Below are 27,556 nucleotides of genomic sequence, written 5' to 3'. Positions count from 1 at the left end.
GTTTATAGATATATGTTTAACTTTTATCCTCCTGTGAGCTCTTTTCTTTAGAGGTTTTGCCGGCGGGTAAAATCAGATTTCCCTCAGAGACCGACAAAATATCCGTTGAAATTTAAATGGCTGAGATTCGCGCTTCAGGATCGTGACGTGTGTGTGTGCGCACTCGTACAGTGGCCAGACAACGGTCAGCATTACAAACAACTACCAATCTTTTTTTTTTTTTTTTTTTTTTTTACCACGCCTTCATAATTTTTAGCTATTAGAAAGCCTTTATATGTTTTATTGTTTTACCGATCCAGGAAATCAAGGCAAATTACACTGAATCATATGTTTAGTGTATGTCTTTTCAAACAAACTTCAGTTGTATAAACTGTGATAACTTTATATTTGCTCTCTTAAAAAATTAAGGAACTAAACAAAAATACACACATTCTAAAAGTTTATTACACTGTTTACTCACTCATCATGGATGGATTAGGAACAGTTTCATATTTATGATTATGGGCGGAGCTACAGTATATGACATCACTGCATGTGTGTAAAGACTTCAGTGAAAGTGAAACTGAACAGATGAACTGGAAGCTTCTTCAAACAACACTTCTTTTCCGAAACCCTGAAATTAACGATCAAATCTGACATTCACTCACAGGTAAGCGATGGAAATGTAAGTTAGTTTAATAGCATGATGCAGTAAGAACGTTTGTAAAATGAAAGTCTGTGTTCATGCAACATATATCAGAATCAGGAAGTATTAGAACTGCAGACAAAATAAACAAAGTTCAATGAAAATCATAACTCTATTAAACAGAAATGACTCTTGGTGGTTACAGATGTTTATTTAGCAAGTTATTTGCTTGAAAAAGTACAGTTCTGCTCATTTTCTGTGTTTTTTATTTATTTATAAATCTCATGGTTGTATTAAAATGTTGTTGTGAAATCCTATTACATTTGTTGTACTGTGTTTTTTCCCTAGTTTAGTGTCTGTATTTAGTTTCTTCAGATTTTTTCTACAGGTATTTAACATGCAACATCCATAGCCTAATTTACTCAGTACATACAATTAGAGGTCGACCGATTCATCGGTCGGCCGATTAATCGGCCGTTTTTTTTTGCATTTTTTACATAATCGGCATCGGCCAATATCCAAGTGTATCAAGCCGATTATTAGGTGGGCGCATCTGTGGGCAGCCTAGTGTTGTTGTTGTTGTTGTTGTTGTTGTGGAACACGTGTTCGACGCACGCTGCGCCTGGAGTCATTTTCCAGCAGAATGAGCAGACCTCATCCAGTGCTTAAGGAAGAAGCTAAGTTCCTTGGAGAAAACTCCTTTATATTTAATTAAAAACTTTTGATGTGTTACTGCCAACTTAGAGAAAAAACATGAATAGGCGATATGACGTTCGGCTACTTTGAAATTGATAGCGTAGTTGAGGTTGCATTATAAGTAAGCAAGAATTTACAGACAGTGAATCTGATACCTTTTATTTGTTCTGTTTGTGTGTCTTATATTTGAGAGGGTTGTCACTCAATGCAGAGAAATAAGTAATAAAAAATAGAGACCAACTATAGGCTAGTGAAGGACTGGCTTTGCTTTGCTAGCGTCGTCGTTACAAGGGTTGGGTAGCTACAGACAGACCCAGTGCTAATACGGCACTGGTGTCTTAACGACCGTTATCTGCCGGACCGAATATCAACGCGGATTTCTGTGCTTCATTTCGGTGCTACTGTTATGCCTGTGCTTCTCTTGGATGCTTTGAAAACGGACGTTAGAATAACAGAAACATCGCTTCGCTGCTCGTGACGCTAGTCAGAAGTTAACTTTATACCGTTTGCTAGTACCTGGATTAAACGGTTAAAATGCTGGCCAAACAGTGTAATGTGTGACTGTATTTCACTGTAGATTAGGGGTGGAACGGTACATGTATTCGTATTGAACCGAATCGGTACAGGCGTCACGGTTCGGTGTATAAATTTCCACGGAGAATACACGCTATAAAAATAAATAAAACTTGCGTGCAAAGTAATGCGGAACTACTGTTAGATATGCGGGTTCTTTAGGGACACCTAAATCTGGAGGCCCGCCTTAGCTCAGGCTGCGATGTAAAGATTGCAGTGCTGGAATATGTTGTGTGTATGTGTGTGTGTGTGAGAGAGAGAGAGAGAGAGGCGCGCGGGCGCGATCGAAAAGTCGCGTGTGTTTAAAGTCACAAAGTGTTTACTTATATTTGTGTGCGCGCGCGTGTGTGTGAGGCGAACAGTAGAAACATAAAAACATACTCCGTCATTTTGTTTATCAGGACATCACTCAAACTGCAAAGTGTTTAAGTTACTGTTAATTAAAATGTTTAGGAAAACAAATATATTAATCTTAAAAGTAGCAAATTCATTTTCAATTCATTCAGGTACAATTACCAAACATATCTCAAGGTCTTTTTGTAGATTGGTAAAGTGTTCAATAAATGTTTTTGTTGAGAAATTTGGTCTATCTTAAGTAATTATTTGTGTTACATTTTATCTTTCAAATAGAGGTTAAAAACAAGCGCATAATCGGCCAAAATAAATCGGCAGCATTTATCGGCCATCGGCCGACCCAGATTTCAAAAGATCGGCATCGGCCTGAAAAAAACCATATCGGTCGACCTCTACATATAATTATCAAAATTGCTCTCTTCAGGAATGTAGAAGATATATTGACATTATTTATCTTATTACTACTTACTTCTTTTTTCAGCCATGGCGTCCTCCAGTGGTCCAGCACTAAATGAGGAGCTCCAGTGCTCCATCTGTCTGGAAGTGTTCACTGATCCAGTCACCACTCCATGTGGACACAACTTCTGCAGAACCTGCCTGAGTAAGTGCTGGACGAACACACAGACCTGCTTCTGTCCACTCTGTAAAGAAAAATTCAGCAAAAGACCTGATCTCAAGATTAATACAACACTCAGAGAGGTTGTGCAACACTTTAAGGAGAAGCTCAATCCAGGAGAATCTGAAGTGTTCTGTGACGTCTGTGGTGAAAGAAAGCAGAAAGCTGTGAAGACCTGCCTGACGTGTCCAAGCTCTTACTGTGAGACTCATCTGGAGCCTCATCTCAGTGTCCCACGTCTAAAGAAACACAAACTCATCAATCCTGTGGAAAATCTGGAGGATTATATATGCCAGAAACACGAGAGACCTCTGGAGCTGTTCTGCAGAGATGACCAGACCTGTGTTTGTCTGTTCTGTACTGAAGGAGAACACAGGGCTCACAACACTGTTCCTATAGAGGAGGAGAGTCGAGAGAAGAAGGTAAAGAGATACAAACAAAGCACTTTAAACACCCCATGAAATTCAGTTACCTATCAGTCAGTCACGTTCGACGTTACATCGGACTGAACTGACGTATAGGGATCTCGCCTGAGAGCCCAATCACCATCGAGTGGTAACAGAACAAGCCAATGCACATTGCCACTTCCAGCTTCCAGTTATATTAGGCAGCGTGCAAACTCACACATTAAGCTTTTGCTTCTGAGCAGAGCAGATGTTGTTTCATTCTGCTCTTCAATCATCGTTCAGTGAGTGAGTTGTTCCTTTGTTGGTGTGACTCTCCTGCCGGGTGAATCCCCGCGGTCCCATGGGTGACCCAGCATCTCATTCGGGGCTCCAGCAGAGGACCGGATGTCGATCGCTGCATCAGAGAGCGGGTTTGAGTCCTCTGGGGATGAAGATTCGACTGCGCTGCCCCCTTCGCGGAGAGTAGCATTGTTCGAGTCCAACCCAGAGTTGACTGCCATGATTTCCCAGGCTGTTGCGAGCATTGGACTGACGATGTCCAAGCTAGTGGTCCAGGAATGCCATCTCTGGCTGAAACTGGCTGAGATGAAGGAAGTCGACAAAGTTCACTTTCTCAACTCCCCCATCTCCTAGGCCAGCCTCTTTGGCGATGCTGTCGAGAACTTTGCCCAACAGTTCTCGGCAGTACAAAAGCAGACAAAGGCGATCAAACACATCCTGCCCCTTGGCGGGATGCTGCTGCTGTCTGCAGTTCAAGGACGCAATGCCTTCTCACACATCTCCAGCCTCTCCTTTACGGGAACTGTAGAGCCAGGTAAGTGTGCCACCACACTTACAGCCCCCAAAGCCTCAGTACCTCAGTGGCAGATAAGTATGCTCCTGTGCTGCATGAGGAGATCGCAGTCTTACTGAATCAAGATTCCATTCAAGATGCTGACACAGAAATGCATCCTCATGTGCGTTCGCCTCCAAGATTGGTTTGCAATGATCAACCTGAAGGACACATACTTATCTCGACGTATCTCGATGACTGGCTAATTCTGGCTAAAGTCGCGAGATCAGTTATGCGAACACAGGGACCTGGTGCTCAGGCACCTCAGACGCTTGGGTCTTCGGGTCAACTGGGAAAATATCAAACTCTCCCCCACCCAGAGAATCTCTTTTCTCGGTTTGGAGTTGGACTTGGTTGACATGACAACGCGTCTCACAAACGAGTGCGCACAGTCAGTGGTGAACTGCTTGAATTTGTTCAGGAGCAGTACAGCAGTTCATGAGACCGCTTCAGCACTGGCTTCACAACCGGGTACACATAGAAATCACTCCGATCTGTCACCGTACTTTCAGCCCGTGGTTGGACCATGTTTTTCTAGAGACAGGAGTTTCCCTAGAACAAGTGTTCAGGCATGTTGTTGTGTCAACAGATGCCTCGAGTACGGGTTGGGATGCTGTATGCGACGGGCACGGCGTAGCCTTAGTTTCCTGGACAGGTCCACAACTTCAATGGCATATCAATTTCCTCGAGTTGCCGTACTGTTGGCTGGTTTCTGTCGTTGTTGCGGGGCAAACATTTGCTGTTGTTTTAGGGGAATAAAACAACAAGCTGGGCCTACACAAGTATCCGTTTTCCCCAGTGAGCCTGCTAGCACAGACACTGTTCAAGGTCAGGGAGGATGAGAAGCAGGTTGCAACTTACTGGTCCACCTGGACCTGGTTCACAGATCTCATGCTCCTCAAAACAGCCCCTCCTTGGCGGATCCTACTGAGGAAGGAGCTGCTTTCTTAGGGATGGGGGACCCGCGTCCAGACCTCTGGAACCTTCACATGTAGCCTCTGTACAGGACGCGGAGGACTTAAGTGGCCTACCTCCAGCAGTAGTTGACACTATCACTTCAGCTAGAGCCCCTCTACGAGGCGTGCTTATGCTTTTAAGTGGAGCCCCTTTGTTGATTGGTGTTCTTCTCGCAGGGAAGACCCCTGTAGATGTCCTGCAAAAAGGGTTGGAGCGAAGGCTGTCTCCCTCCACTCTGAAAGTGTATGTTGCCGCTATCACCGTACATCACAACGCAGTAGACAGTAAGTCTCTTGGGAAACACAACTTGGTCATCAGATTCCTGAGAGGCGCCAGGAGGTTGAATTCTCCTCAGCAATACCTCATCCCCTCTTGGGACATCTCTCTGGTCTTAACGGCCCTACAAAGAGCATCTTTTGAGCCCTTGCAGTCAGTAGAGATCTAAAGACAGTGCTCCTGACTTCATTCACATCCATTAAGAGGGTGGGAGACCTGCAGGCATTTTCGGTCAGCGAAGCCTGCCTGGAATACGGGCCAGCCAACTATCACAGAGCTTCAGAACCTCAGAACAGCTCTTTGTCTGCAATGGAAACAGAATGGAAAGGCTGTCTCCAAGCAGAGGTTGGCCCACTGGAAAGTGGATGGCAATGTCTTGGCTTACCAATCCCAAGGCGAGCCGTGCCCCCTTGGAGTGAGAGCTCACTCGACACGGAGGGTTGCTTCCTCCTAGGCGTTGGTGCACGGCACCTCTCTGGCAGACATATGCAGAGCTGCGGGCTAGGCAAAACCTAAATGGAGCCAGTTTCTTCCTGTGTGTTGGGTACAAACAGGTAATATGCGGATAGGCTGGCTCTGTGTCTTGCTTGCTGCACCATTCTCCTCTGAGGACGGGATACGAGCGCCTATTCTGCTCCTCAGGTGAATTCCCCCAACAGTTAAACTTTGGTGAAGTTCCTCCAGCATCCTTGGCAGTCAGGATGTGGTCTCTGTAGCATTCCTTTCTGGTTGGAATAAGCACACTTTCCCAGTGTTATCAAGTAGTCTCATTGTATAGGGTCAGAAGGAACACCAGTGATTGACATTCTCTGTGCAAATCTCTGTCCTTTCTTCTGCCCCAACAGGTGCAGGGATACTAGGCAGCTTACTCAAGGCAGCTGTTGTGGCACTTTCCATAGGGATCCCAATATGTCAGTTCAGTCCGATGTAGCATCGAACATGACTGACTGATAGGGAATGTCTAGGTTACTAATGTAACCCTCGTTCCCGGAAGGAGGAAACAAAAACTTTACATCCCATTGCCCCAACTCTTGTACCACCACTGAAACGGCCAGGACCCCGTCTCGGCTCCTCAGCAGAAAACTTAATGTGTGAGTTTGCACGCTGCCTTATATACCCGGACGCGGGGACTGGCTTGCGATGCAAATCTCACTCGCATTGTGCATTGACCTGTTCTGTTACCCCTCAAAGGCTCTCAGACGAGATCCCAATACATCAGTTCAGTCCAACGTAAAGTCTCGGTTTCATTAGTTACCTAGATGTTTTCTTTCCTGTGTCCTGAAGAACCTGTCCTTTTTTAAAAAGAAAAACAGCTTAATCAATAGTGTTTCATTACACTGTAAAACCTGATGAGTTAGTTCAACTCAAACCGTTTGAAGAAAACCGATTGCCTTAAATCATTGCCTTAAATCATTTAAGTTTATTAACTCAAACAATTTAAGCATAAAAAAATATTTGATTTGTGTCCAAGTAACTCAATATCTTATTGTTAAGATAACTTGGGTAAATAAAGCTAATAGTAGTAATTCCATTCAGTTAATAAAACTTAAATCTATGAAGTACTCTGTAAACCCGAATAAGTTGGCAGAACTCAAAGCAATCAATTGCCTCAAATTTTTGAAGTTCTGAAATTCCAGACTGATCTCATGAAATGGTGTATGTATGACACGCCAATTCGTATTTCCATTTTTCCATCATAGACATACACGCGGAAGATGACGGCGTGGACATACACGCAGATAGCTCAAAATGCATATAGATAACACGCCACTTGACTTGAAAGTGGCGTGTATGTTTACGCAAAGTCATGATGTCATGTTGGAAATTCAAAGTTTAAGTAAGCAGAACTAGCAGATTTTTATTTTGTACTTAAAGGGATACTTCACCTCTGGGAAGATGAATGTGTATTTAAAATAGGTCATTTATGTAGAAGAAATGTGAAATTATTTTTGAATTTGGAGCTTTCTAGACTGAGAAAAGCCAGAAAATGTATTTTTGGCTCATGTGGATGAAAGACAACAACTCCCAGAATGCACTTGCTTCGCTGCCCTAGGAGGCCACGCCTACCGGTAAGAGAGCGCTCAGCGCAGTTGAAAACAACAATAAGGCTAGGCTACTAGTGAGACTCCGTGACGAGTTTGCTCGGGATTTCGAGATCGCCCAAAATGTCCGGGATTCGGCTTTTGCGTTCTACAATCGCCATTCATTATGTTTACTGTGGTGAGCAGGACGAGGCTGAGGGCCACTGGAGAACGGCGCGAGGCCGGTGGCGTGATTACTGAGACGCAGCGGTCTCGTATCTCTCACGGAGGAGCGGGAATTTTCTTAGCAATGTTAAAACGCACATCAACCGATCACTTGTTTAGCGTTCATGTAAACACTACATTCAGATTCACCAATCGGAATGAATTCAGTTAGATTGATACAAAAGGTGTGCATGTAAACAATGAATGGTGACCGCAGAAAGCAAAAGCCGAATCCCGGACATTTTGGACGATCTCGACGGCCGGACATGTCCGGGGAAAAGAGGATGGTAACCCCTACTACTCAGCTTTCTCCACAGAATAAGAACTCGATAGCTTAGCTTCCAAAGAAAGACGGCTGACACTGTGTACACTCTGTGAGTGAGATCCCACCTCCTATGGGCAGGTTGAAAACATGCGGAACAGCTCCTCCTACTGGCTGTAGTCTTTAGCCTCTGGCCAAAAAATCCTCCAATGACGCAAAATGACGATTTTTGCGTCATCGGAGGATTTTTTCCAGACAAAAAAATACATAAATCTCTGGTCTCAGGGGGATATGAGGGGGGAAAGCATGGTAATTCGAAAATACTACAGGTTTTCTACAAGTATCCCTTTAAACATTTCAAGTTAAGAACAATTAAAATGTATGAGTACATTAATTCATATATTTAACTTAAAACTTTAATGTAATCTCAATGTTAACACTTTTATTAGTATAAACTTAGTTAGCTTTAAAAAGCGAATCTGCTAACATACTAATTTGCTAACATATTTGCAATAGTTTGTTATACAGAAGCACTTGCTGTATGAGCGCAACAATATAAAGGGATTATTTGCTCTCAAATCAAGCTGCATGCACCACTTGTCACCATGATGGTAACTATCCTAAAGCCAACATTAACAGAGCATTTACTCTCCCTTTCGAGTGCCATCGGCAAAGCATGCTGGGAAATAGACATCCCATCCGTTTCAGTTAAACTTAAATTTGTCTAAATTAAAATAAATAATTTCATAAAACTCAAAATAATTAAACAGTTCAGTTTACTTAAAATATATCAGTTCTGTAAACTTGAAAGAAAAGAAAGTGCTAAATACTCATAAAAGTTAATTTGACTGAACTAATTAGTTTAATTTAAGTTTGTCCTACTCAAACCAATTAATTATTTTGAGCGTTAGGGTTTACAGTGTACATCTGATAAAAGCTAATTTTGTTACCCTCAAAACTGTCAGACATGAAATCAAAAGATTCAAAACTATTTTTTTTTTATAAGACAGTCAGAAGATGGAAAGCTATATTCAGTGATAAATGTGTCTGTGTTTTTCTCTGTATGTAGAATCAGCTGGTTCAGACACAGACAGACGTTTATCAGATGATCCAGGACAGAATGAAGAAGATTCAAGAGATCCAGCACTCAGTAGAGCTGAGAAAGGTTTGTGCTTCGATCAGCCCGAGTTGATATGGTCGTTTCACTCATGGTCGTTTCTGACGGCAGATTATGCTGGAGGGAATGGTTGGGGAGACGAGGGGAGCAAGGATTGTGTGTTCTGCAAGGAGAGTTGGGGGTAAATAAATAATTTTACAATGTGCTGCTGTTGCTGCTGGTCAAGCAATTGTTTGTGATTTTTTTCTGTTTGATTTAATTGCAAATCTATTAAAATAATATCATGGTCTATAACTCCTCCATGAACATCCCGCTGTCCTGTTTCTTGCTCTGTCTCATTGGCTGTAGGTCTTCTCAGATGTAGTTTTCAGTCAGAACACATTCACACAGCAGGATTGTGATTCGCCAACAGATCCATATATTTAGCATGTCAAATATCTAACGAGTGTTGGCGACTCATCTGCGATTCTCTCAGATCACATCTTTGATAATTCACACTGCATGACTGTCACTCACGTGAATGAGCACTGATTTGCCTATGATTTCGGGCATTTGTCGGCGATCTCACAAAACCTGTCAACGAGCGAAAATCGGGCCTAAAATCGTTCAGTGTGATCTCGACATTAGTTCCACAGAAGATGAAGACGATGATTCAATAACATAAGATTTAATATGATAATCTAATTAAAGGAGAAGTTCACTTTTAAAAAAACTTTTGCTGATTATTTACTCACCCCCATGTCATCCAAGATGTCCATGTCTTTCTTTCTTCAGTCGAAAAGAAATTAAGGTTTTTGATGAAAACATTCCAGGATTTTTTCACATATTATGGATTCCATTGGGACCCAAACGGTTCAAGGTCCAAATGACAGTTTCATTGCAGCTTCAAAGGGCTTTAAACGATACCAGACGATGAATAAGGGTCTTATCTAGCGAAACGATCGGTCATTTAAAAAATAAAATAAAAAGTTTACGTTTTATAAGCACAAATGTTCGCCTTGCTCTGTTCTGTGATGCGCGTTCGTGACGTCAAGTAATACGCAATTACGTTGAAAAGGTCACGCTTGAAAAATTGAAGAAAATGTTCTTTTTGGCTTTTTAATATTAAAACACTCAGGATGCGCACACGAAATGGGCATTTTAAACGATAAACTGACACAAATACATTTGAAAATGTTTATATGGTCCTCCTTCCGCACATTTGTAAACACATCAAACTTGACCTTTTCAACGTAATTGCGTATTACGTGACGTCACGAACGCGCATCACAGAACAGAGCAAGGCGAACATTTGTGCTTATAAAACTTAAACTTTTTTATTTATTTTTGAAATGACCGATCGTTTCGCTAGATAAGACCCTTATTCATCGTCTGGTATCGTTTAAAGCCCTTTGAAGCGGCAATGAAACTGTCATTTGGACCTTGAACCGTTTGGGTCCCAATGGAATCCATAATATGTGGAAAAATCCTGGAATGTTTTCATCAAAAACCTTAATTTCTTTTCGACTGAAGAAAGAAAGACATGGACATCTTGGATGACATGGGGGTGAGTAAATTATCAGCAAAAGTTTTTTCAAAAGTGAACTTCTCCTTTAAACAGCCAAACAGACAGTGTGCTGTGCACAAATAATAACCGACAAATGAACAGAACAAAGGGAGGAACTTAAATATACAGAGATGATTAACTAGAAGACGAACAGCTGTGATGATTAGTGTTAATGTCCATAGTAACTGATGAGTGGCGGAAAATGAGAACAAGGAACACAAGTGACGAATGAAAGCAAACTGAGAATCCATGAAAACAGAAACTAACAGAACATAACGGTGACATCATGTTGCTCCAAAACACATATGATTTTTTCCCATAGAGCACAAATCTGTTGTATGAGTTCTATTGGAGTTCTTCAACAGCTCGTCCTCAAGAGTGCAAAACATTTATTTTGTTCCACTGTAAAACAAGTGATATAAGGTTAATTAAAGATGATATAATTTTCATTCTGGGGTGAACTATCCCTGTAAATAATATGTGAATATGGAATAGATTGACTAATATAACTGTTCTCGTTCATCAGAGAAACACAGAGAAAGAGAAATCCTCCAGTGTTGAGATCTTCACTGATCTGATCCGCTCCATTGAGAGATGTCAGTCTGAGCAGCTGAAGATGATGGAGGAACAGCAGAAAGCAGCAGAGAAACAGGCTGAAGATCTCATTAAAGAGCTGCATCAGGAAATCACTGAGCTGAAGAGGAGAAACACTGAGCTGGAGCAGCTCTCACACACTGACGATCTCCATCTCATACAGGTCTGTCAACATCTGTCTCAGTCAATATGTACAATATTACAGGACAAACAGTCTGTTCTTTAATGTTCACCCAATTGACCCAACGATGGTGTCCAATGGTGTGGCTGAAGGTTTTCTGTTTGTTCTGTCTTTTCAGTGCATAAAGTGATTTAATTTCAATTACACTTTTATCTGACTCAATTTTATCTTGACCTCGCATTTAGGTTGGAATGCCAATGGATTACTGGTCATTTATATTTATCTAGATATTTTATTATTCTGTTTTAACTCTTTACTTTAGATTGTACTTGTTCATTCGGATTCCAATGTTGTTCAGAGTCTCACACCGGATGTTAACGTGAATCTCACGGTCACAAATTCGCCAGTCTGGGGCCGTATTCACAAAGCATTTTATCTTACCACTAGGAGTACTCCTAAATCGCACTAAAAGATTTTAGCTAGGAGTTTTCTCTTAAAAGTTATTCAACGCCTTTCAGACCTACTCTTAGTAAAGAAAAATGACAACTCCTAAACTAAGAGTGAGTATTCGTTGCTATGGATGACGTCATTACTCATGCACGAGCTTGACTGAAGTGACCACCTTGATTGGCTGATGATTGTAACGCGGGAATGATTCCAAACACCTCCCCTACGATGATGAGTGACAGGTGACAGGTCTGAGAATGCGTGCGCTTCACAAGTAGTGCGAAGGACGGAAGATGATGAATAACTGAATAAATAGCCTAAATGAACAAAGAGTAAGGCAAAACAAATAGCCTAGTAGCCTAATATGGATTGATGCAATATCTTTGCAACATTATTGAATTAATCTGTCACTATATGCCTCTGCCTACGTTTGCAAAGAGAAGAACATTTTAATTTGATTCACAATGAAACGTTACAATTAGTTTACAATGAAACGTTACAATTAGTTTACATGCAATGAGTAGCCTAGTTTTGGTTGTTGTTGGTGGCGTTATTGCATCCCTAGTTATGCCTACAATGCAAAATTGTTCCCTCGCGATTGGAAGCTCCTGTAGCCGCCGCATACGCATTTCAAAACATCGCAACGTGAAATGCCACAAAAAGCGGTTTGTGAATAGGTCTTAGTGAGTTAGGAGTCCTCTCGACTTCTTTTAAGCTGTCCCAGGCTTATGTAACGGGTCCCGGCCAGGGGTCCGCTAGCAGATGTATATTGATACTCCTGGTCGAAGTGCTCTGAAAATGTTGCAAATATAACAAAGTTATAAGAGACGCGGGACAACTGTTGCTCTCTTTCCATTCAACCGGAATATCTTTTATTAACAACTTCATTTCAACTTTATATCTGCATTCAAGAATTATTACGGTTATCTTTTGTTGCTCTGTATTGAAACACAGGTAATATCCACAATTGGATAACATGAAGTCACATTCTCTTCAAAAGTACATTTCCACATAAATGTATCTTCACATATTTCCACAACATTCACTTATCACAGTTTTATCTTACTGTAAACACATTTTTCCTCTAACCATATTCTCTGGTATCTATCATCAACCGAGTATTTCTGTATTCATTATACTTTTTCTAAGTGTTCACTTAATATAACAGAATAAATCCCATTTGCAGTTAAGTTAAATTGTATTTACATTACATGAGTACAAACTTCAATATTAAACATTTGTCTCATAACTTTTACACTTACTTCCTATGAACCGAAATAAAATGATAGTCTTATATTACCACGTGCGTTTAATACTACCACGTGCGTTTCACCCAAAGCTACATCTGTAAACTGCTATTTATTTATCTGTAAACGTAATTTATTACCCGTAATGCATGGTCTTCCGCACACAGTTACTTTACACATACACAGTAATAAACTCAGAAATATCCCTGAGCAGTTAGGAATAGATCAAAGAAAACATTAGTGCGAGCGTCGGCCGCCATTTCCTCTCAACTCCACAACGTTATCATTGAACTTGACTATTTACACACTTAACATACCTTTAGCTTATTAAACACACATCACTGAGGATTCATATTAGCTTATAACCCTTTGCAAGTCATATAAAAGATGTACAACAAACCTGAAAATGTTGCAAATATAACAAAGTTATAAGAGACGCGGGACAACTGTTGCTCTCTTTCCATTCAACCGGAATATGAGCTTCTCTTCCTCCGCGCCTCGCTAAGGGTCCCAGAGTGACGCGGCTGAAAGGTACTGCCACCTTGTGTCTGTTCTGTGAAACAGCATGTCATAGCGCGCTTCTGTGCATTCTCTCAACAATATTTAATTTGTAATAAAATAAAATAAAACAAAAGACAATCATCTCAACAAAACCTATTTTTGTGAGTGTCACATCCACCCCGACAAACAAAAATGGCTCCCGACATTTTCCCATGAAAACAAAACTAAAACTCATTCTCTGTTTGGTTTCTAGTAAACTTGTGTAGTGACGGGCATGTAATACGTGTAAGGCATGTACATATGAGGTGTATAAGCAGTAGGTACAATGAACTGGCTATGCAGATGTGGCATGAAAGGTAGGGGGGGTGAGGTAGACTGTGAGGAAATGGACTCTACATGGGTTTGTAAGGAAGGTTGGCCCAGTGACTCATAAGTGAATATTGGTTTAGGTCTTTTCTCTCTAACTGACCTCCTAACTTCTCCATGTGTCTCTCTTTCAGGCCAAGTCATAGTAGAGGGAGGACTCGGTCTTTCCACTTGTACTTGCTCCTCATGTCCATTTGTCTCATCTTCTTCAAGCTGAGGTAGGTAAGTATCTTCAAGATGTTTACTTGTCTGTGTTTCTTCCACTACTTCCACTTCCCTGTCCCCTGCATTCAGTTCATCCTCTTCAGGCTGCGGTAGGTAAGTATCATCAGATGGTTCGCTTGTCTGTGATTCTTTTCCCACTACTCCTATTCCTCTATCCTCTGACTGTTGTTCTTCTACTTCGGGAAGGTGTACCTCTCGCCCCTCGGGTAAGTATGTGTCCATCGATACAGTTTTCCTTGTAGGTAATGTGCTTGAACAGTCTTTACGAATCATTGTCTGTTTCTTTGGAGTCTGATCAGGTGCTTTTGCAGGAGATAACTTTGACATTGGACTTTGCTCTCTCCTTGAGATCACTGATCTGTTATGTCGAGCTTGATCACTGTCCATCCTGACTACAGGTCTTCTCAGCCAATAACCTCCTGTCCACTCATCCTCATCATCAGTGTCTGATATTCCATCCTTGTCAACAGAGTTCGCCCTCTGTTGAGGCTGCTTTTGCCTCTGATGGGGGGTTACAACAGAGTCAGCTGGCTGTACTGGGTTCTCAACTGGCAAGTCATTCACTAACAGCAGCAAGTTCCTGTGTATGGTTCTGTTTTTTGTATTTGAGTCTCCCTCAGGATGAATGACATACACCGGATTGTCTGAGATTTGCTCCTTCACCACATAGATCCTCTTCTCCCAGTATGAGCGTAGCTTACCAGGTCCACCTCGTTCACCCATGTTTCGAACCAGTACTCGATCTCCTGGTTTGAGGACCACGCCCCTCGCCTTCTGATCATAGTAGGACTTGTTCTTTGCACTTGATGACAGGCTGGATTTGTTTGCAATCTTGTATGCTTCCGTCATCCTTTTTGACCATTTCTCCACATACCCTTTGTGTGTCACTGATTCAGTGTTTTCCATTAATCCAAACAAAAGATCCACGGGCAGACGGGGATGTTGTCCATACAGTAGGTAATGAGGTGAGTATCCTGTGGACTCGTGGCGAGTACAGTTATATGCATGTATCATTTGTGGCAAATGTTCTTTCCATCTCTCCTTTTCTCTGTCTGTCAATGTCCGTAACATTTGCAGCAGTGTACGGTTGAACCTCTCAGCAGGGTTACACTGTGGGTGGTATGGAGATGTTCGTGAGTGTCCGACCCCTGACAGCCGTCCAAGAGTGCGAAACAGATTGTTCTCGAACTCACGTCCTTGATCATGGTGGAGACGATTTGGATAACCCAGACGAGGTATGTAGTCATTGTATATCCGTTCAGCTGCAGTTTGTCCTGATTTGTTTTTGGTGGGGTAAGCCTGGGCAAATCTGGTAAAGTGGTCTATTACTACCAGAATGTACTCATAACCTCCTTTGCTTTTCTCCAGATGTAGGTAGTCTATGCAAACCAGATCAAGAGGGGAAGTAGAAGTCAGACCACCCATTGGCGCACGCACATGTACGGTGGGTTTCTTTTGCTTTATACAGCTGCATTTCCTGGTGACATACTCCTCTATACACCTCTTCATGTGTGGCCAATAGAAACGTTCTCTGGCGAGATGAAGCACACGTTCAGTGCCAACGTGTCCCATGTTGTCATGGAGATGCTTTAGGGCAACCGACCGATACTTGGTAGGTAAGACTAACTGTTTTCGCTCTGATGTTTGGCGGTACAGGACTCCATTCTCCACATGTAGTTGATTCCACTCATGAAGAAGCTTGCGAGTGAGCCCACTCACTGAACTTTTTACCTCATCAGTAAGAACATTATTTGCCTCTTTCAATCTCATTATTTCCCCTATTTCAGGGTCCTCTCGTTGGGCTTTTGCCAGCTCTTCGTGGCCTATTTCGGGCAAGAGTGAATGAGGCTGTGGTATCACATCAGCAGAGGAGGTGTAAAGTGCAGCTATCCATGCTACATCTTTCTTTTGGGCTGCCCGACCCCCTTCCCAAGTCGCATGCAGCACATCCTGAGACAGCTCCTCCGTGCATGTAGCTACATAGTTGTCAATATCGAGTGGGATGCGTGAGAGTGTGTCGGCATCTATATTGTTTTTCCCAGGTCTGTATTTAATATTGAAGTGGAACTCTGACAATTCTCCAACCCAGCGATGTCCAACTGCATTGAGTTTCGCAGTGCTCATGACATAAGTAAGCGGATTGTTGTCAGTGTAAATGGTGAAATGTGGAGCATAGAAGAGATAGTCTCTAAATTTCTCACACACTGCCCACTTCAGAGCAAGGAACTCGAGTTTTCCGCTGTGGAGACGGTAATTCTTCTCCGCCGGTGTCAGAGTTCGTGATCCATATCCGATGACTCGCATCTTCCCATCTTGTCGTTGATAGAGGATTGCACCAAGTCCTTTCTCCGATGCATCCGTGTGTAAGACGAATGGTTCCTCGAAGTTAGGGTATGCAAGTACTGGAGGTTTGGTCAGCATACTAACAAGTCTTTCCAAAGTACTCTGATGCTCACCTGTCCATAAGATGGGTGTTTTGGACGGAAGTTGTGGACCCTTGGACTTGTGGTGATGTGGAAGAGGTTGGGGCATGGAGGACTTCACTTGTAGCAATTCATACAACGGCTTTGCTATTTTGGCGAAATCCTGTATGTAGGAACGATAGTAACTCAGGAAGCCGAGAATCCGTCGGAGGTCACCAACTGTTTGGGGTGTTTTGGTTTTTAAAGCCATCACTGCCTCGAGGTCTTTAGGGTCAATTCGAACTCCCTCAGCCGATACCAAGCGTCCAACATAGCGAACCTCCTTCTGGAACATTTCGCACTTCTCTGCTCGTAGCTTCACTCCATGATGCTGCAGCGCTCTGAGGACTTTGCGGATCACGTCCACATGGTCACTGAAAGATCTAGAGTAGCACAGAAGATCATCCAGGTACGGGATGCAGCACTCATCTCTCAGAGAGCCTAACATTTCCTCCATGCTTCTTTGAAACGCTGCAGGTGCGTTTGATAGTCCAAACGGAATCCTTACCCATTCGTAAAGACCCCAGGGGGTGATGAAGGCCGTGAGATGACGTGACCCTTCTGCCATGAACCCCTGGTGGTAAGCTTTACCTTGGTCCAGTATGCTGAACATGGAATATCCTCCTAGCGTGTCTATCAAATCCCGTATTCGTGGCAGCGGATGTCTGTCGGGTACGGTCTTTTGATTCAGAAGACGATAGTCTATGCAAAGACGAAGTGTGCCGTCTTTCTTCCGTACACACACCACTGGTGCAGAATAGGCAGACTTAGATTTCACTATCCAACCCTTCACCAGAAGATCTTGAATGTATTCTTTCACTTCTTTAAACAAAGGTTTGGGAATGGATGTGTATGCTCTTTGCACCGGAATATCGTCGTTGAGATTGATCACCATCTGTAGGTTTGGGATACAGCCAAGGTCATTTCCGTTTCTTGCAAAGGCGTTTGACTCCTCGTGAAGCATCTTCCTAGCAGCCTCTTGCTGTTCTTCCTCCAGATGGTCAAGGCTTACAGGTGGGTCCCACAGTGGTGAGTCTGAGTTGCTGTCTTGAGTGGTGGTGACCTGACTGATAGTCGCTGCAGGCTGTGACCTGTCCAGGATATCTGCCTCCACCACATTTTCAACACGCTGCAGGATCCCTAAAGCTGTTTTACGTGGTATTGTGATGTCATGATTGGTGTTATTACCAATTGGGATGGTGACATAGGGCTTTGTCGGGTTCTGGATTTCAAACAACCCTGGCCCTGTATCCCACTGTCCAGGAGATAAGCTATCTTCATCTGTCTCGAACAACATTAGTCGGGTGGAGGCGTCCATGTTTGACGGAACCCGACACCTCACCCACAACACTTGACCAGCTGGGAGAACTATCTCCTTGGCACCTGTTCTTAAGCGTCCTTGTCGTGTGACTGGCTTTGCTGTCTGAATAAAGTTGACAAGAGCTTCAGCTTTCTCTTTGGGAACAGATATGGCATTGCTAAGCAAGTTAGCGAATATTGGCACTAGTCTCTCTGGTTTGCCACAAATGAGTACTTCCAACACGTTAAAGCCAATCAATGGTTTATCCATGGGGTAGCTGCTAATGAGGAATGGAACACTAATGGACAGGTTGGGGTCCAAGTTCCCTGGCAAGTTTATTGTAATAGCTACCCACCCATCATATGGAATGATACTGCCATTTGCCGCAATAACTTTCAGCTCCTCCTCTCCCAAGATCTCAGAGACTGAGTGGATACTGAGGTCAGGTAGGTACTCTTCTTTCCAGGCACGACTGACTATACTGACTTGTGACCCAGAGTCGAGCAAAGAAGTGACTGCTAAACCATTTAGATAGCTCTGAACTAGGGCCTTTTTGCCAATCAGACCAGCAACTGCTCTAGCTTTAGCTACACGTGGTGACTGGGGAGGGACCTGACATACTTGGCTACACTGACTTAATGGACTTGTCGTTACTGGGGTTGAGGGTGAAGAACGGTGCGACTTGTCATTTCCGACCTCACTTTCTGGTTGGGACTTGCTTCCCGACTCGGCCACTAGATGTCCCTCTCCAGTGCCCGATTGAAGTTTCCCTGCCTCCTTGGTCGTTTTAAACAGCCCGCTGCACGGTGTCCTTCTTCCCCACATGTGAAACAGTGTTTACAGTCTTGTTTGTCTTGTTCCACGCAGCTTGGACAACCATAAGGTTTCCCCCATTTTGTTTGTGCCCTCTTCTGATTATACTGACGCCCATGATGAGCCGATTGTTGTTGGTTTTGTTTTTGCATGGCTTCAACCAGCTTAGTGAGTTCCTCTACTTTGGTCGTGAGATCTTTCAGAGGATCTGGCTTTGTTTGATTTGGCTTGGACGCAGCACTCTCTGACTTTGTGCTAGTTGTCTTCACCACCTCCGACCCAAGCTGTGTACTGTGTACATTGGTTACGGTTTGTCGGCGTGAAGGACCCAGTCTTTTCATTCTCTCACTTTCCTCACTAGTGATTTTCATCACATGACGCAGAATCATATCGTCAGTGATCTCTCTGTTTGCCAACAACGGTTTGAGTTCTCTGCGTATGTCGGTGTGCTTGTGCCCAAAGCCTTGGTACACTGTATGTAGGAAAACATCTTGCACTGTAGCTGTAGTGTACTTGATGTCGGTATCAGCTAATCTTGATGTCAATAGAACACGTTGTTTTAGACCGATCACACGATAAAGGAACTGTTGTGGTGTCTCGTTCTCGTCTTGTTTCGTGCACATCAACTCTTGAAATAACTCTGTGCTGTTTTTTTCTCTTAGGTGAGTTTGAAGAAACCCCTTGAGTTCAGTCACTGTCATGTCGTCTTTGTTTATCAACATTTCTTTGAATATGCCTGGTTTCATGATTCTTAGCACACCACGAACAATCTCTGAGTCGGGGAATCCTTCTTTGATTCCATCATCAATTTGTCTACAGACATTATTGTAGCTGATGTCTGAAGATTGGTCACCGATCTGTCCGCCTTGCACTTTGAACTCTCTCCGAGGCAGGTAGCTGAGTTCCCTTAAGGACACCATCCCCTCACGCGCCGACTGAGAGACAAGTTCACTCGGTGGTTTTCTGTCTGGCTGTTGAAGAGGGCCTGAGGATTGAGTTAACTGTGCCTGTGGCGATACAGCATGTGTTGGTAAGCACTGCATGAGTTTCTTACTAACCTCTTCATAGCTAGCTAGCACTTTAAGTAACTCAGTGTTAGCTGGGTCAGGTGTGTTTAACATTGCTGGTGCTATTGGGCCTGAATCTAGTTCAGCAATATCACTAGGTGACGCAGCCCTAGCTACATTGAATGTGTGGTGGCTCTGTTTGTGAGTGTCTGTGGTGTTTTCAGGGGCTGTTTGGGTAATGACTGAACCTTCAATAAAATCAACATGGTCATCAAGCTTACCCCAAACCTGCTCAGTATGTAACTCAGAATCACCTTTTACATTTGACATCGACACATCATCATCACGACATTTCACCACATCGTCAATAGCGTCTTTCAATATCAACAACTGAACCATTCCCTCGTCCTCCGTGTCAAGTAACTGCTTACTGTACATGAACGAGTTGATGTAATCGTAACATCCTTCCTCGTCTCCCTCCACAGGCTCTGACTGGTCCTCGCTCGACCCTGGCTCCACCGCTCTGGCGACCTGAAGAAGCTCTCCAGCTGACAGGGTGAGTAAGCTTTTCCTAATGTCCCACACTAGGCTTTTCCTCCCACCACGCGACATGATGGCTCCTCGTCTCCCTCACGGCTGGCAACACAGTTTGACGATGATGCAGTCAGCTCCGATTCGTAGACCTCCACTCGTTCGCAATCGCAGTTCCACGGCTGGACAGGGTTAATCACTGGTCAGCGTTGTCATCATTCGGCCCCCGCTCCACTAGGGGGCGCCGAAGAATCCCGGACGAGCCCCCAAGAATCTGTAACGGGTCCCGGCCAGGGGTCCGCTAGCAGATGTATATTGATACTCCTGGTCGAAGTGCTCTGAAAATGTTGCAAATATAACAAAGTTATAAGAGACGCGGGACAACTGTTGCTCTCTTTCCATTCAACCGGAATATCTTTTATTAACAACTTCATTTCAACTTTATATCTGCATTCAAGAATTATTACGGTTATCTTTTGTTGCTCTGTATTGAAACACAGGTAATATCCACAATTGGATAACATGAAGTCACATTCTCTTCAAAAGTACATTTCCACATAAATGTATCTTCACATATTTCCACAACATTCACTTATCACAGTTTTATCTTACTGTAAACACATTTTTCCTCTAACCATATTCTCTGGTATCTATCATCAACCGAGTATTTCTGTATTCATTATACTTTTTCTAAGTGTTCACTTAATATAACAGAATAAATCCCATTTGCAGTTAAGTTAAATTGTATTTACATTACATGAGTACAAACTTCAATATTAAACATTTGTCTCATAACTTTTACACTTACTTCCTATGAACCGAAATAAAATGATAGTCTTATATTACCACGTGCGTTTAATACTACCACGTGCGTTTCACCCAAAGCTACATCTGTAAACTGCTATTTATTTATCTGTAAACGTAATTTATTACCCGTAATGCATGGTCTTCCGCACACAGTTACTTTACACATACACAGTAATAAACTCAGAAATATCCCTGAGCAGTTAGGAATAGATCAAAGAAAACATTAGTGCGAGCGTCGGCCGCCATTTCCTCTCAACTCCACAACGTTATCATTGAACTTGACTATTTACACACTTAACATACCTTTAGCTTATTAAACACACATCACTGAGGATTCATATTAGCTTATAACCCTTTGCAAGTCATATAAAAGATGTACAACAAACCTGAAAATGTTGCAAATATAACAAAGTTATAAGAGACGCGGGACAACTGTTGCTCTCTTTCCATTCAACCGGAATATGAGCTTCTCTTCCTCCGCGCCTCGCTAAGGGTCCCAGAGTGACGCGGCTGAAAGGTACTGCCACCTTGTGTCTGTTCTGTGAAACAGCATGTCATAGCGCGCTTCTGTGCATTCTCTCAACAATATTTAATTTGTAATAAAATAAAATAAAACAAAAGACAATCATCTCAACAAAACCTATTTTTGTGAGTGTCACACTTAGGTGCTACTTTTAGGGCTAAAATGCTTTGTGAATTACTCTTAGTCAAAAAAATTAGGAGTCCTAAAGTTACGAGTGACACGCCCATTATTTTTAGGAGTTGCTCCTAAATTCGCCAGTTAGGAGCTACTTTTAGCCTTAAAATTCTTTGTGAATACGGCCCCAGATCATTAGTCAGAGCAGAGATTATGACTAATAATATTTAATAGGCCGCCCATGCTTGCCATTATTTAAATAGTAATTCCGTTTGGTCCCTTACAGTCGCCTATATAACAACTTAATTAAAGCTCAAACAATAACCAGAGGTTATGGCTAATACTATGAAGTAATGTTGCTTGCTATTATTTAAATTGTATTGTCTAGCACCCTATAGTGAATGCAACTATATAACCACTTAACTAAAGTCAAGCAGTTAGTCAGACATCTAGAATCTCGCCTGATGTTCTGCATGCTCAATCTAACCTGAGATCTATTACGTACTCAACCCTGGACACAGATTAGCAGAAACATGGATACAACATAATCTAGTAGAGTCAATAATCTCAGGTAAATCAGGTAAATCTATAATTAAAATTTCATAATTATGTTGAAGATAATTAATACAAAACAATACAAAATACTCAGAAATAAAGAGTAAAAGATGCATACCTGACATCTGAAAGATACATAATGCTGAGTGTATGGAAGAACTTCAGCATTACGGGCTGATCAGACGACAGAATCACTCTGAGCCTTTTGCAACATTTCTTTAAATACTCAGACAAAGACAAAACATCCTCCAAATGGAGGCACAAACTAACAATTGGAATTTGCATTAATCAAGATCCCAGACTTGGTGGTTTAGACCTTATTGAGGACAGAAGGTAATTTGCATGAAATACACTGGTAAAGGGTTCTCCCTCCACAGTAAGCAAAGTATTTCTAAACTCTCTAACTTGTAGCTTTTGGTCTATTTCTCTGGACTTGAGACCATTGTACCAATCACACTGAAACATTTCAAATGATACCAAACATGACTGTCAATTCACTTGCATTGACAGAACATTGTATTTTTCATGTAATTCTGATTGAACTGAGTGAAGGGAAGGGATAAATTGTGAAGGAAGGACAAGAGTTAAAGAAGCTTTCCCACATATTCACTCTGTGGGGTGTGGAGACGGATGCCGGCATGTGTTTGTTTCTTGTGCTTGAGGATACGTTTACACGACACCGATATGCTTAAAAACCCTCTGAGGTCTGAGCTGTTTTCTGGGCCCTGGAGGTGTTCTGACATGCTCTGACATTTGTGCTTATTTCTGTTACTTGTGACATTTTCATGGCTAAAGTCTAATTACACTGTATTCAGCACAAACTCTGCTACAATAATATATCAGCAGCATGTGTGTAAAAGTTTGTAGTTTTGAGATAATGACATTTATGCGTGGTTTGTGAAAATACAAAAAAAAATTCTCACTGAAATAAGGCCATGAAACCCATACTGATTATTTCTTCACAAGACTTTTGAAAATTGTATGGCGTAGCCTAGAATATTTGCTCCAAAACGATGTGAAAATCACCCTGACTGCTCATTCAGATAAGACAATATATTGATTTAAAAATTTTACGACGTGTTTTGTGCCACAAAGCTTTATGCGGGAGCTCATTAATATGTAAGCTTTTCACACCTGAGAAAGACAAAGACCCTCCTCTAACTGCCCTATTAGGAGCTATCAGGCCCCTATCATTCTGACCAACCTTGCACAAAGAATGAGGAGATTTAAAAAAGAATGGCTTTTAGATGGTTTGATTTATTTACAACACAACATAATCCAAAGATAACCAATGATCCAAAGACAGAGACCTTTGTGCCATTACTAAAAACATTGTACATACCTTTCATTTCCAAGGTGTTTGATTTTCACTTTACCATGTTCATGTACAGAGAAAGTTGAAGTCAGCAGGACTCAGTGGCATCTGGGCCCTGAAAAAAAAAGAAAAAGCGAACATACTGATATCAAGAGAAAGGCCTGCACGATTTGGGGAATACATTTTAGATTTTTCTGGTTAAAATTGCTTTTTAAAATTCACAGAATACACACACACACACACACACACAAATGTTTCCAACAATAATATAATGAACACCAGGTTTGTTGTGCCTTGTAAGCATAGGCTATGTGCAGTGCTGCATAAAATAATAATAACAATAACCATAGCAGCCTATAAATCTTCCAAAAATATTTCAGTAACTAAGCTAGAGAAAAATATATAGATTATCATGTTACTTCAAATGTTTCTATTCGTTATGATGATATGAAATGATAATAGTAAAAACATGAAGCCCTTTGGTGCGTTTTGCTTTTCGAATGTATCAAATGATACATTCAAACGCGATCGCGATCATATGATACATTCAAACGCGATCGCGCTCAAATATAAAACATTATGGTTACCATATAGCCTACATATCTACTTTTGAGCAGATATCCACAAACACAGTAACAGTAAACACGGGTCTAAATATTACAATATTCACCATATATCTAGCAACAGTTCAACTGCAATGTGAAATTTATGCAACAATAACAAACTAATATGTAAGAATTTCTTACCTTGTACATCTTTCTTGTCTTCAAATCGCGTTCTTCTTCTTCTGAGGTAGCCTAAATCCAATGTAAGCTCCAAACGTGCGCCTTTCAAACTCGACGAAAAGCAGAGACTTGTGAAGTGTTTTGCTGCTTTGTTTTTGAGGTAATGAGCGCGTTCGCGTTCCATGTGGAGATTTGCATGTGAATATCTTTTGCGCGAGTGGGCGTGTTCAAATTAAAAGTAATTAGGAAGCGTTTGAGAAGCTGGACATCTTGTTGGTTTTATGCAAATTACTTAAACAGAGAATATTTGTTTTCGTTTTGAATCCGATCATTTAAAAGTACACACTTAAATGTTTATAAAGGTATATGGCTCATAAATGTGTGACAAGTATTCGCTGAGTTTTGTTTCAGTTTATAGACGTGCTCAAGAAAAAAAAGTTCACCGCGACCGAGAGGCAGAACGCACACCCTGTTTATTTTCTTTATTTTACAAAAGCACAATGTTTTGATTTGATTGTAAGTGGACACATACAAAAGTAAAAATATCACAGATTCTTTTTTTATATTTCTTTTTTCTGTATGACCATAAATGATGGAGAAATTTAAGTTTATAGTTCTACAATGTGAAGAAAATCCAGCAAAACGCGTGGGCGCGTTTGCCCAACTCAGAGGGTTAAAATAGAGAAGTTTTTCCTTTGAGTTTTCTTCGACACCATTATCAAAACGATCCTCATTCACACGGATCTGTGAAAGCGATAAGACAATGCTTAATTTGCATATTTAAATATTTCAAAAATGTTTTAATAGAGAAAATATAAGCAATTCTTCCTGTAATCAATCAACTAGAGGAAGTACGGTGATATCATCCATATTCATACAGAGGTTTTGCCTCAACTGTGTTAGAAAGCTCCTGTGTAAAACATATTGAATTTACTGCTTTAATAATAATGATCATATTTAACAGTCTTCTCTCTCTCCTGCTGTAGATGAGCTCATCACTGAACACTCGTCCACACACCAAGAACTGGACTGAGATCAGGATTGACTCTGATGTGAACGTGAACTCTCTGTATAGAGCCCTGACTGAACTGAAGAAAACTCATGAGACACTGAATGAAAAACTCAGTCTAACTGGTATGTGAATATCAAATACAGTGTATAGATTTTTTGTTGTTGTTATAAACTTAGAAATTACGTTTTTCAAGGAATATTATGGTTTGAATAAAAAGTTGGTGATCACCACAATTATTTTGTCTCAGTCTGCAAAAGATCACACTGTTTGAATAATATAATCATAACATAACTTAAACTTGCCATGTTAGCATTAGACTGGTATGATAAAATCACTTACTAAACGTATGTGTAAAGTTATATCCAAACTTTACCATAACCAGTTATTGCAGTATTACTTTAACTTTAGAGACATGTGAGTGATATGATGTGACTATTCATGAACAAACACTAATACAAATCACTGTAAAAATTGTAACATGCTATTTAAATAAAATACTATTTTAATATAACAATATTATATTGTAATATTATAATAATATAATATTATGTTTTTTGAGTAGTTTTTAAGGCTTGATTTCTTTAATGAAATCTACCTGAATAAATAATGTAAAATCTCCTAAATTATTTAATATATATGACACAATGAATTTAATAATAATTTCTTTGTGAAATGTCTCAATGAACTCTCAAAAGTGTGTGATTTTTAGTGAACGGAAATGACCTGTTTGAAATGGACTTGTATTGTATTTTGACAGTGATCCTGGTTTATCCAAAGGTTTTTTCTTTTCTCTCCATTCTGTCACTGACGGAGTTTTGGTTCATTGCCTCTGTCGCCTTTGGCTTTTGGCTTGCTTTGTTGGGGACATTTAATATTCAACAATATCATTGATCTCCTGCATTGACACCATTATATGAGAACTGAACTGAGCTGGACAATGACATCACTGTTTTCTCCAGAGCGGCTTTATATATAAATCAACTAAATTAATAACTTTTTACAACAAGAATTAACTTTAGTGAACTTACTTAATCTGGACTGTGATGCTATTTTCTTTTAGAAACAAATTTTGTTGCATTATTTTCCTGTTATCTCTGTAAAGCTGCTTTGAAACAATCTGTTTTGTAAAAAGCGTTATATAAATAAAGGTGACTTGACTTTAAGTTATGTTGTACAAGTAAAAGACTGTATCTGCTCAGCACAGCACAATACACACACTTGTTACTGCACTGGCATTAGCAAAGCTATTACTTATTGAACAAAGAAACATATTATTAGTACATGCAGTTATTCATAACCTATCCATAAGCTCTACTCTTCAATGGAAATGATCAAAACATCAACATAACAGAAACTCTTTCACATGTCAAACATAACTGAACATTAAACATTAACTGATGTTTCCCTTCACTCAAAAACACATAAAATAACACTTAATTTCAATATTTACTCTCCATTTTCAGCCATCTGCAAAGCATGCTGGGAACTAACAATGGTGTCTCTAAATCAAACTGCAAAATTGAACTAATTCTCTTAAAATAAATAGGCAGCCTTCTTTCCTTAATTTAATCAGCTTAATCGGTTCCTCAATTCAAGCCTCAAAACTGCTGAAGTTTCCTTAAAAAAATAGGAAAATGTCTCCCTTGATCATAATTCATCATTATATTGTCATCTGTGTCCACAGGGTTGAAGTTTGTGCAGAAGTTTGCAGGTACAGTGTGACTGACTCCATTTTCTTCAATACACTCACAAAACTGTGTTAATCTATATTATATACTGTACATCTGAAAATGTTTGTTCTGAAGTTGATTGATAATGTCTGATCTCTCTCAGTGGATGTGACTCTGGATCCTGATACAGCGGATCCACGTCTCATCCTGTCTGATGATGGAAAACAAGTCAGTTATGGAGACATTGAGCAGGACGTCCCAGAAAACCAAAAGAGATTTGATGAGGGTCTTTGTGTTCTGGCAAAGCAGGGATTCAGTTCAGGAAGATTTTACTATGAGGTGCAGGTGAAGGGAAAGACTGAGTGGACTTTAGGAGTGGCCAGAGAATCCATTAACAGGAAGGAGGAGATCACACTGAGTCCTGAGGATGGATACTGGACTGTGATTCTGAGGAATGAAAATGAATATGATGCTTGTGAAAGTTCATCTGTCTCTTTATCTCTGAGAGTGAAACCTGAGAAGGTTGGTGTGTTTGTGGATTATGAGGAGGGTCTGGTCTCTTTTTATGACGTGGAGTCCAGATCTCATATCTACTCTTTCACTGGTCAGACTTTCACTGACAAACTCTATCCATATTTTAACCCAGGGTTTAATAATGAAGGTGAAAACTCAAACCCACTGATCATCACTCCTGTCTCACCTTTAATTGATTAG

At 41.1% G+C, this 27,556-nt stretch overlaps 1 protein-coding gene across 1 annotated transcript; it reads left to right on the top strand.

The window, feature by feature from the left end:
* Positions 1 to 577: 577 nt before the first annotated feature.
* LOC308703259 (E3 ubiquitin-protein ligase TRIM39-like) lies at positions 578 to 27,556 on the top strand (the record flags this gene model as incomplete). The annotated part of the gene is made up of 7 exons (XM_081386580.1): positions 578 to 649; positions 2,730 to 3,286; positions 8,914 to 9,009; positions 11,034 to 11,264; positions 25,147 to 25,294; positions 26,857 to 26,883; positions 27,006 to 27,556. Exons 2-7 carry the CDS (start codon positions 2,732 to 2,734, stop codon positions 27,554 to 27,556), a joined length of 1,608 nt encoding a protein of 535 aa, XP_081242706.1. The 5' UTR covers positions 578 to 649; positions 2,730 to 2,731.

The sequence above is a fragment of the Scardinius erythrophthalmus genome, assembly GCF_964197995.2.
Source record: "Scardinius erythrophthalmus genome assembly, chromosome: 15".
In the NCBI taxonomy this organism is placed as follows: domain Eukaryota; kingdom Metazoa; phylum Chordata; class Actinopteri; order Cypriniformes; family Leuciscidae; genus Scardinius; species Scardinius erythrophthalmus.
This window is presented reverse-complemented; position numbering and strand designations above follow the sequence as displayed.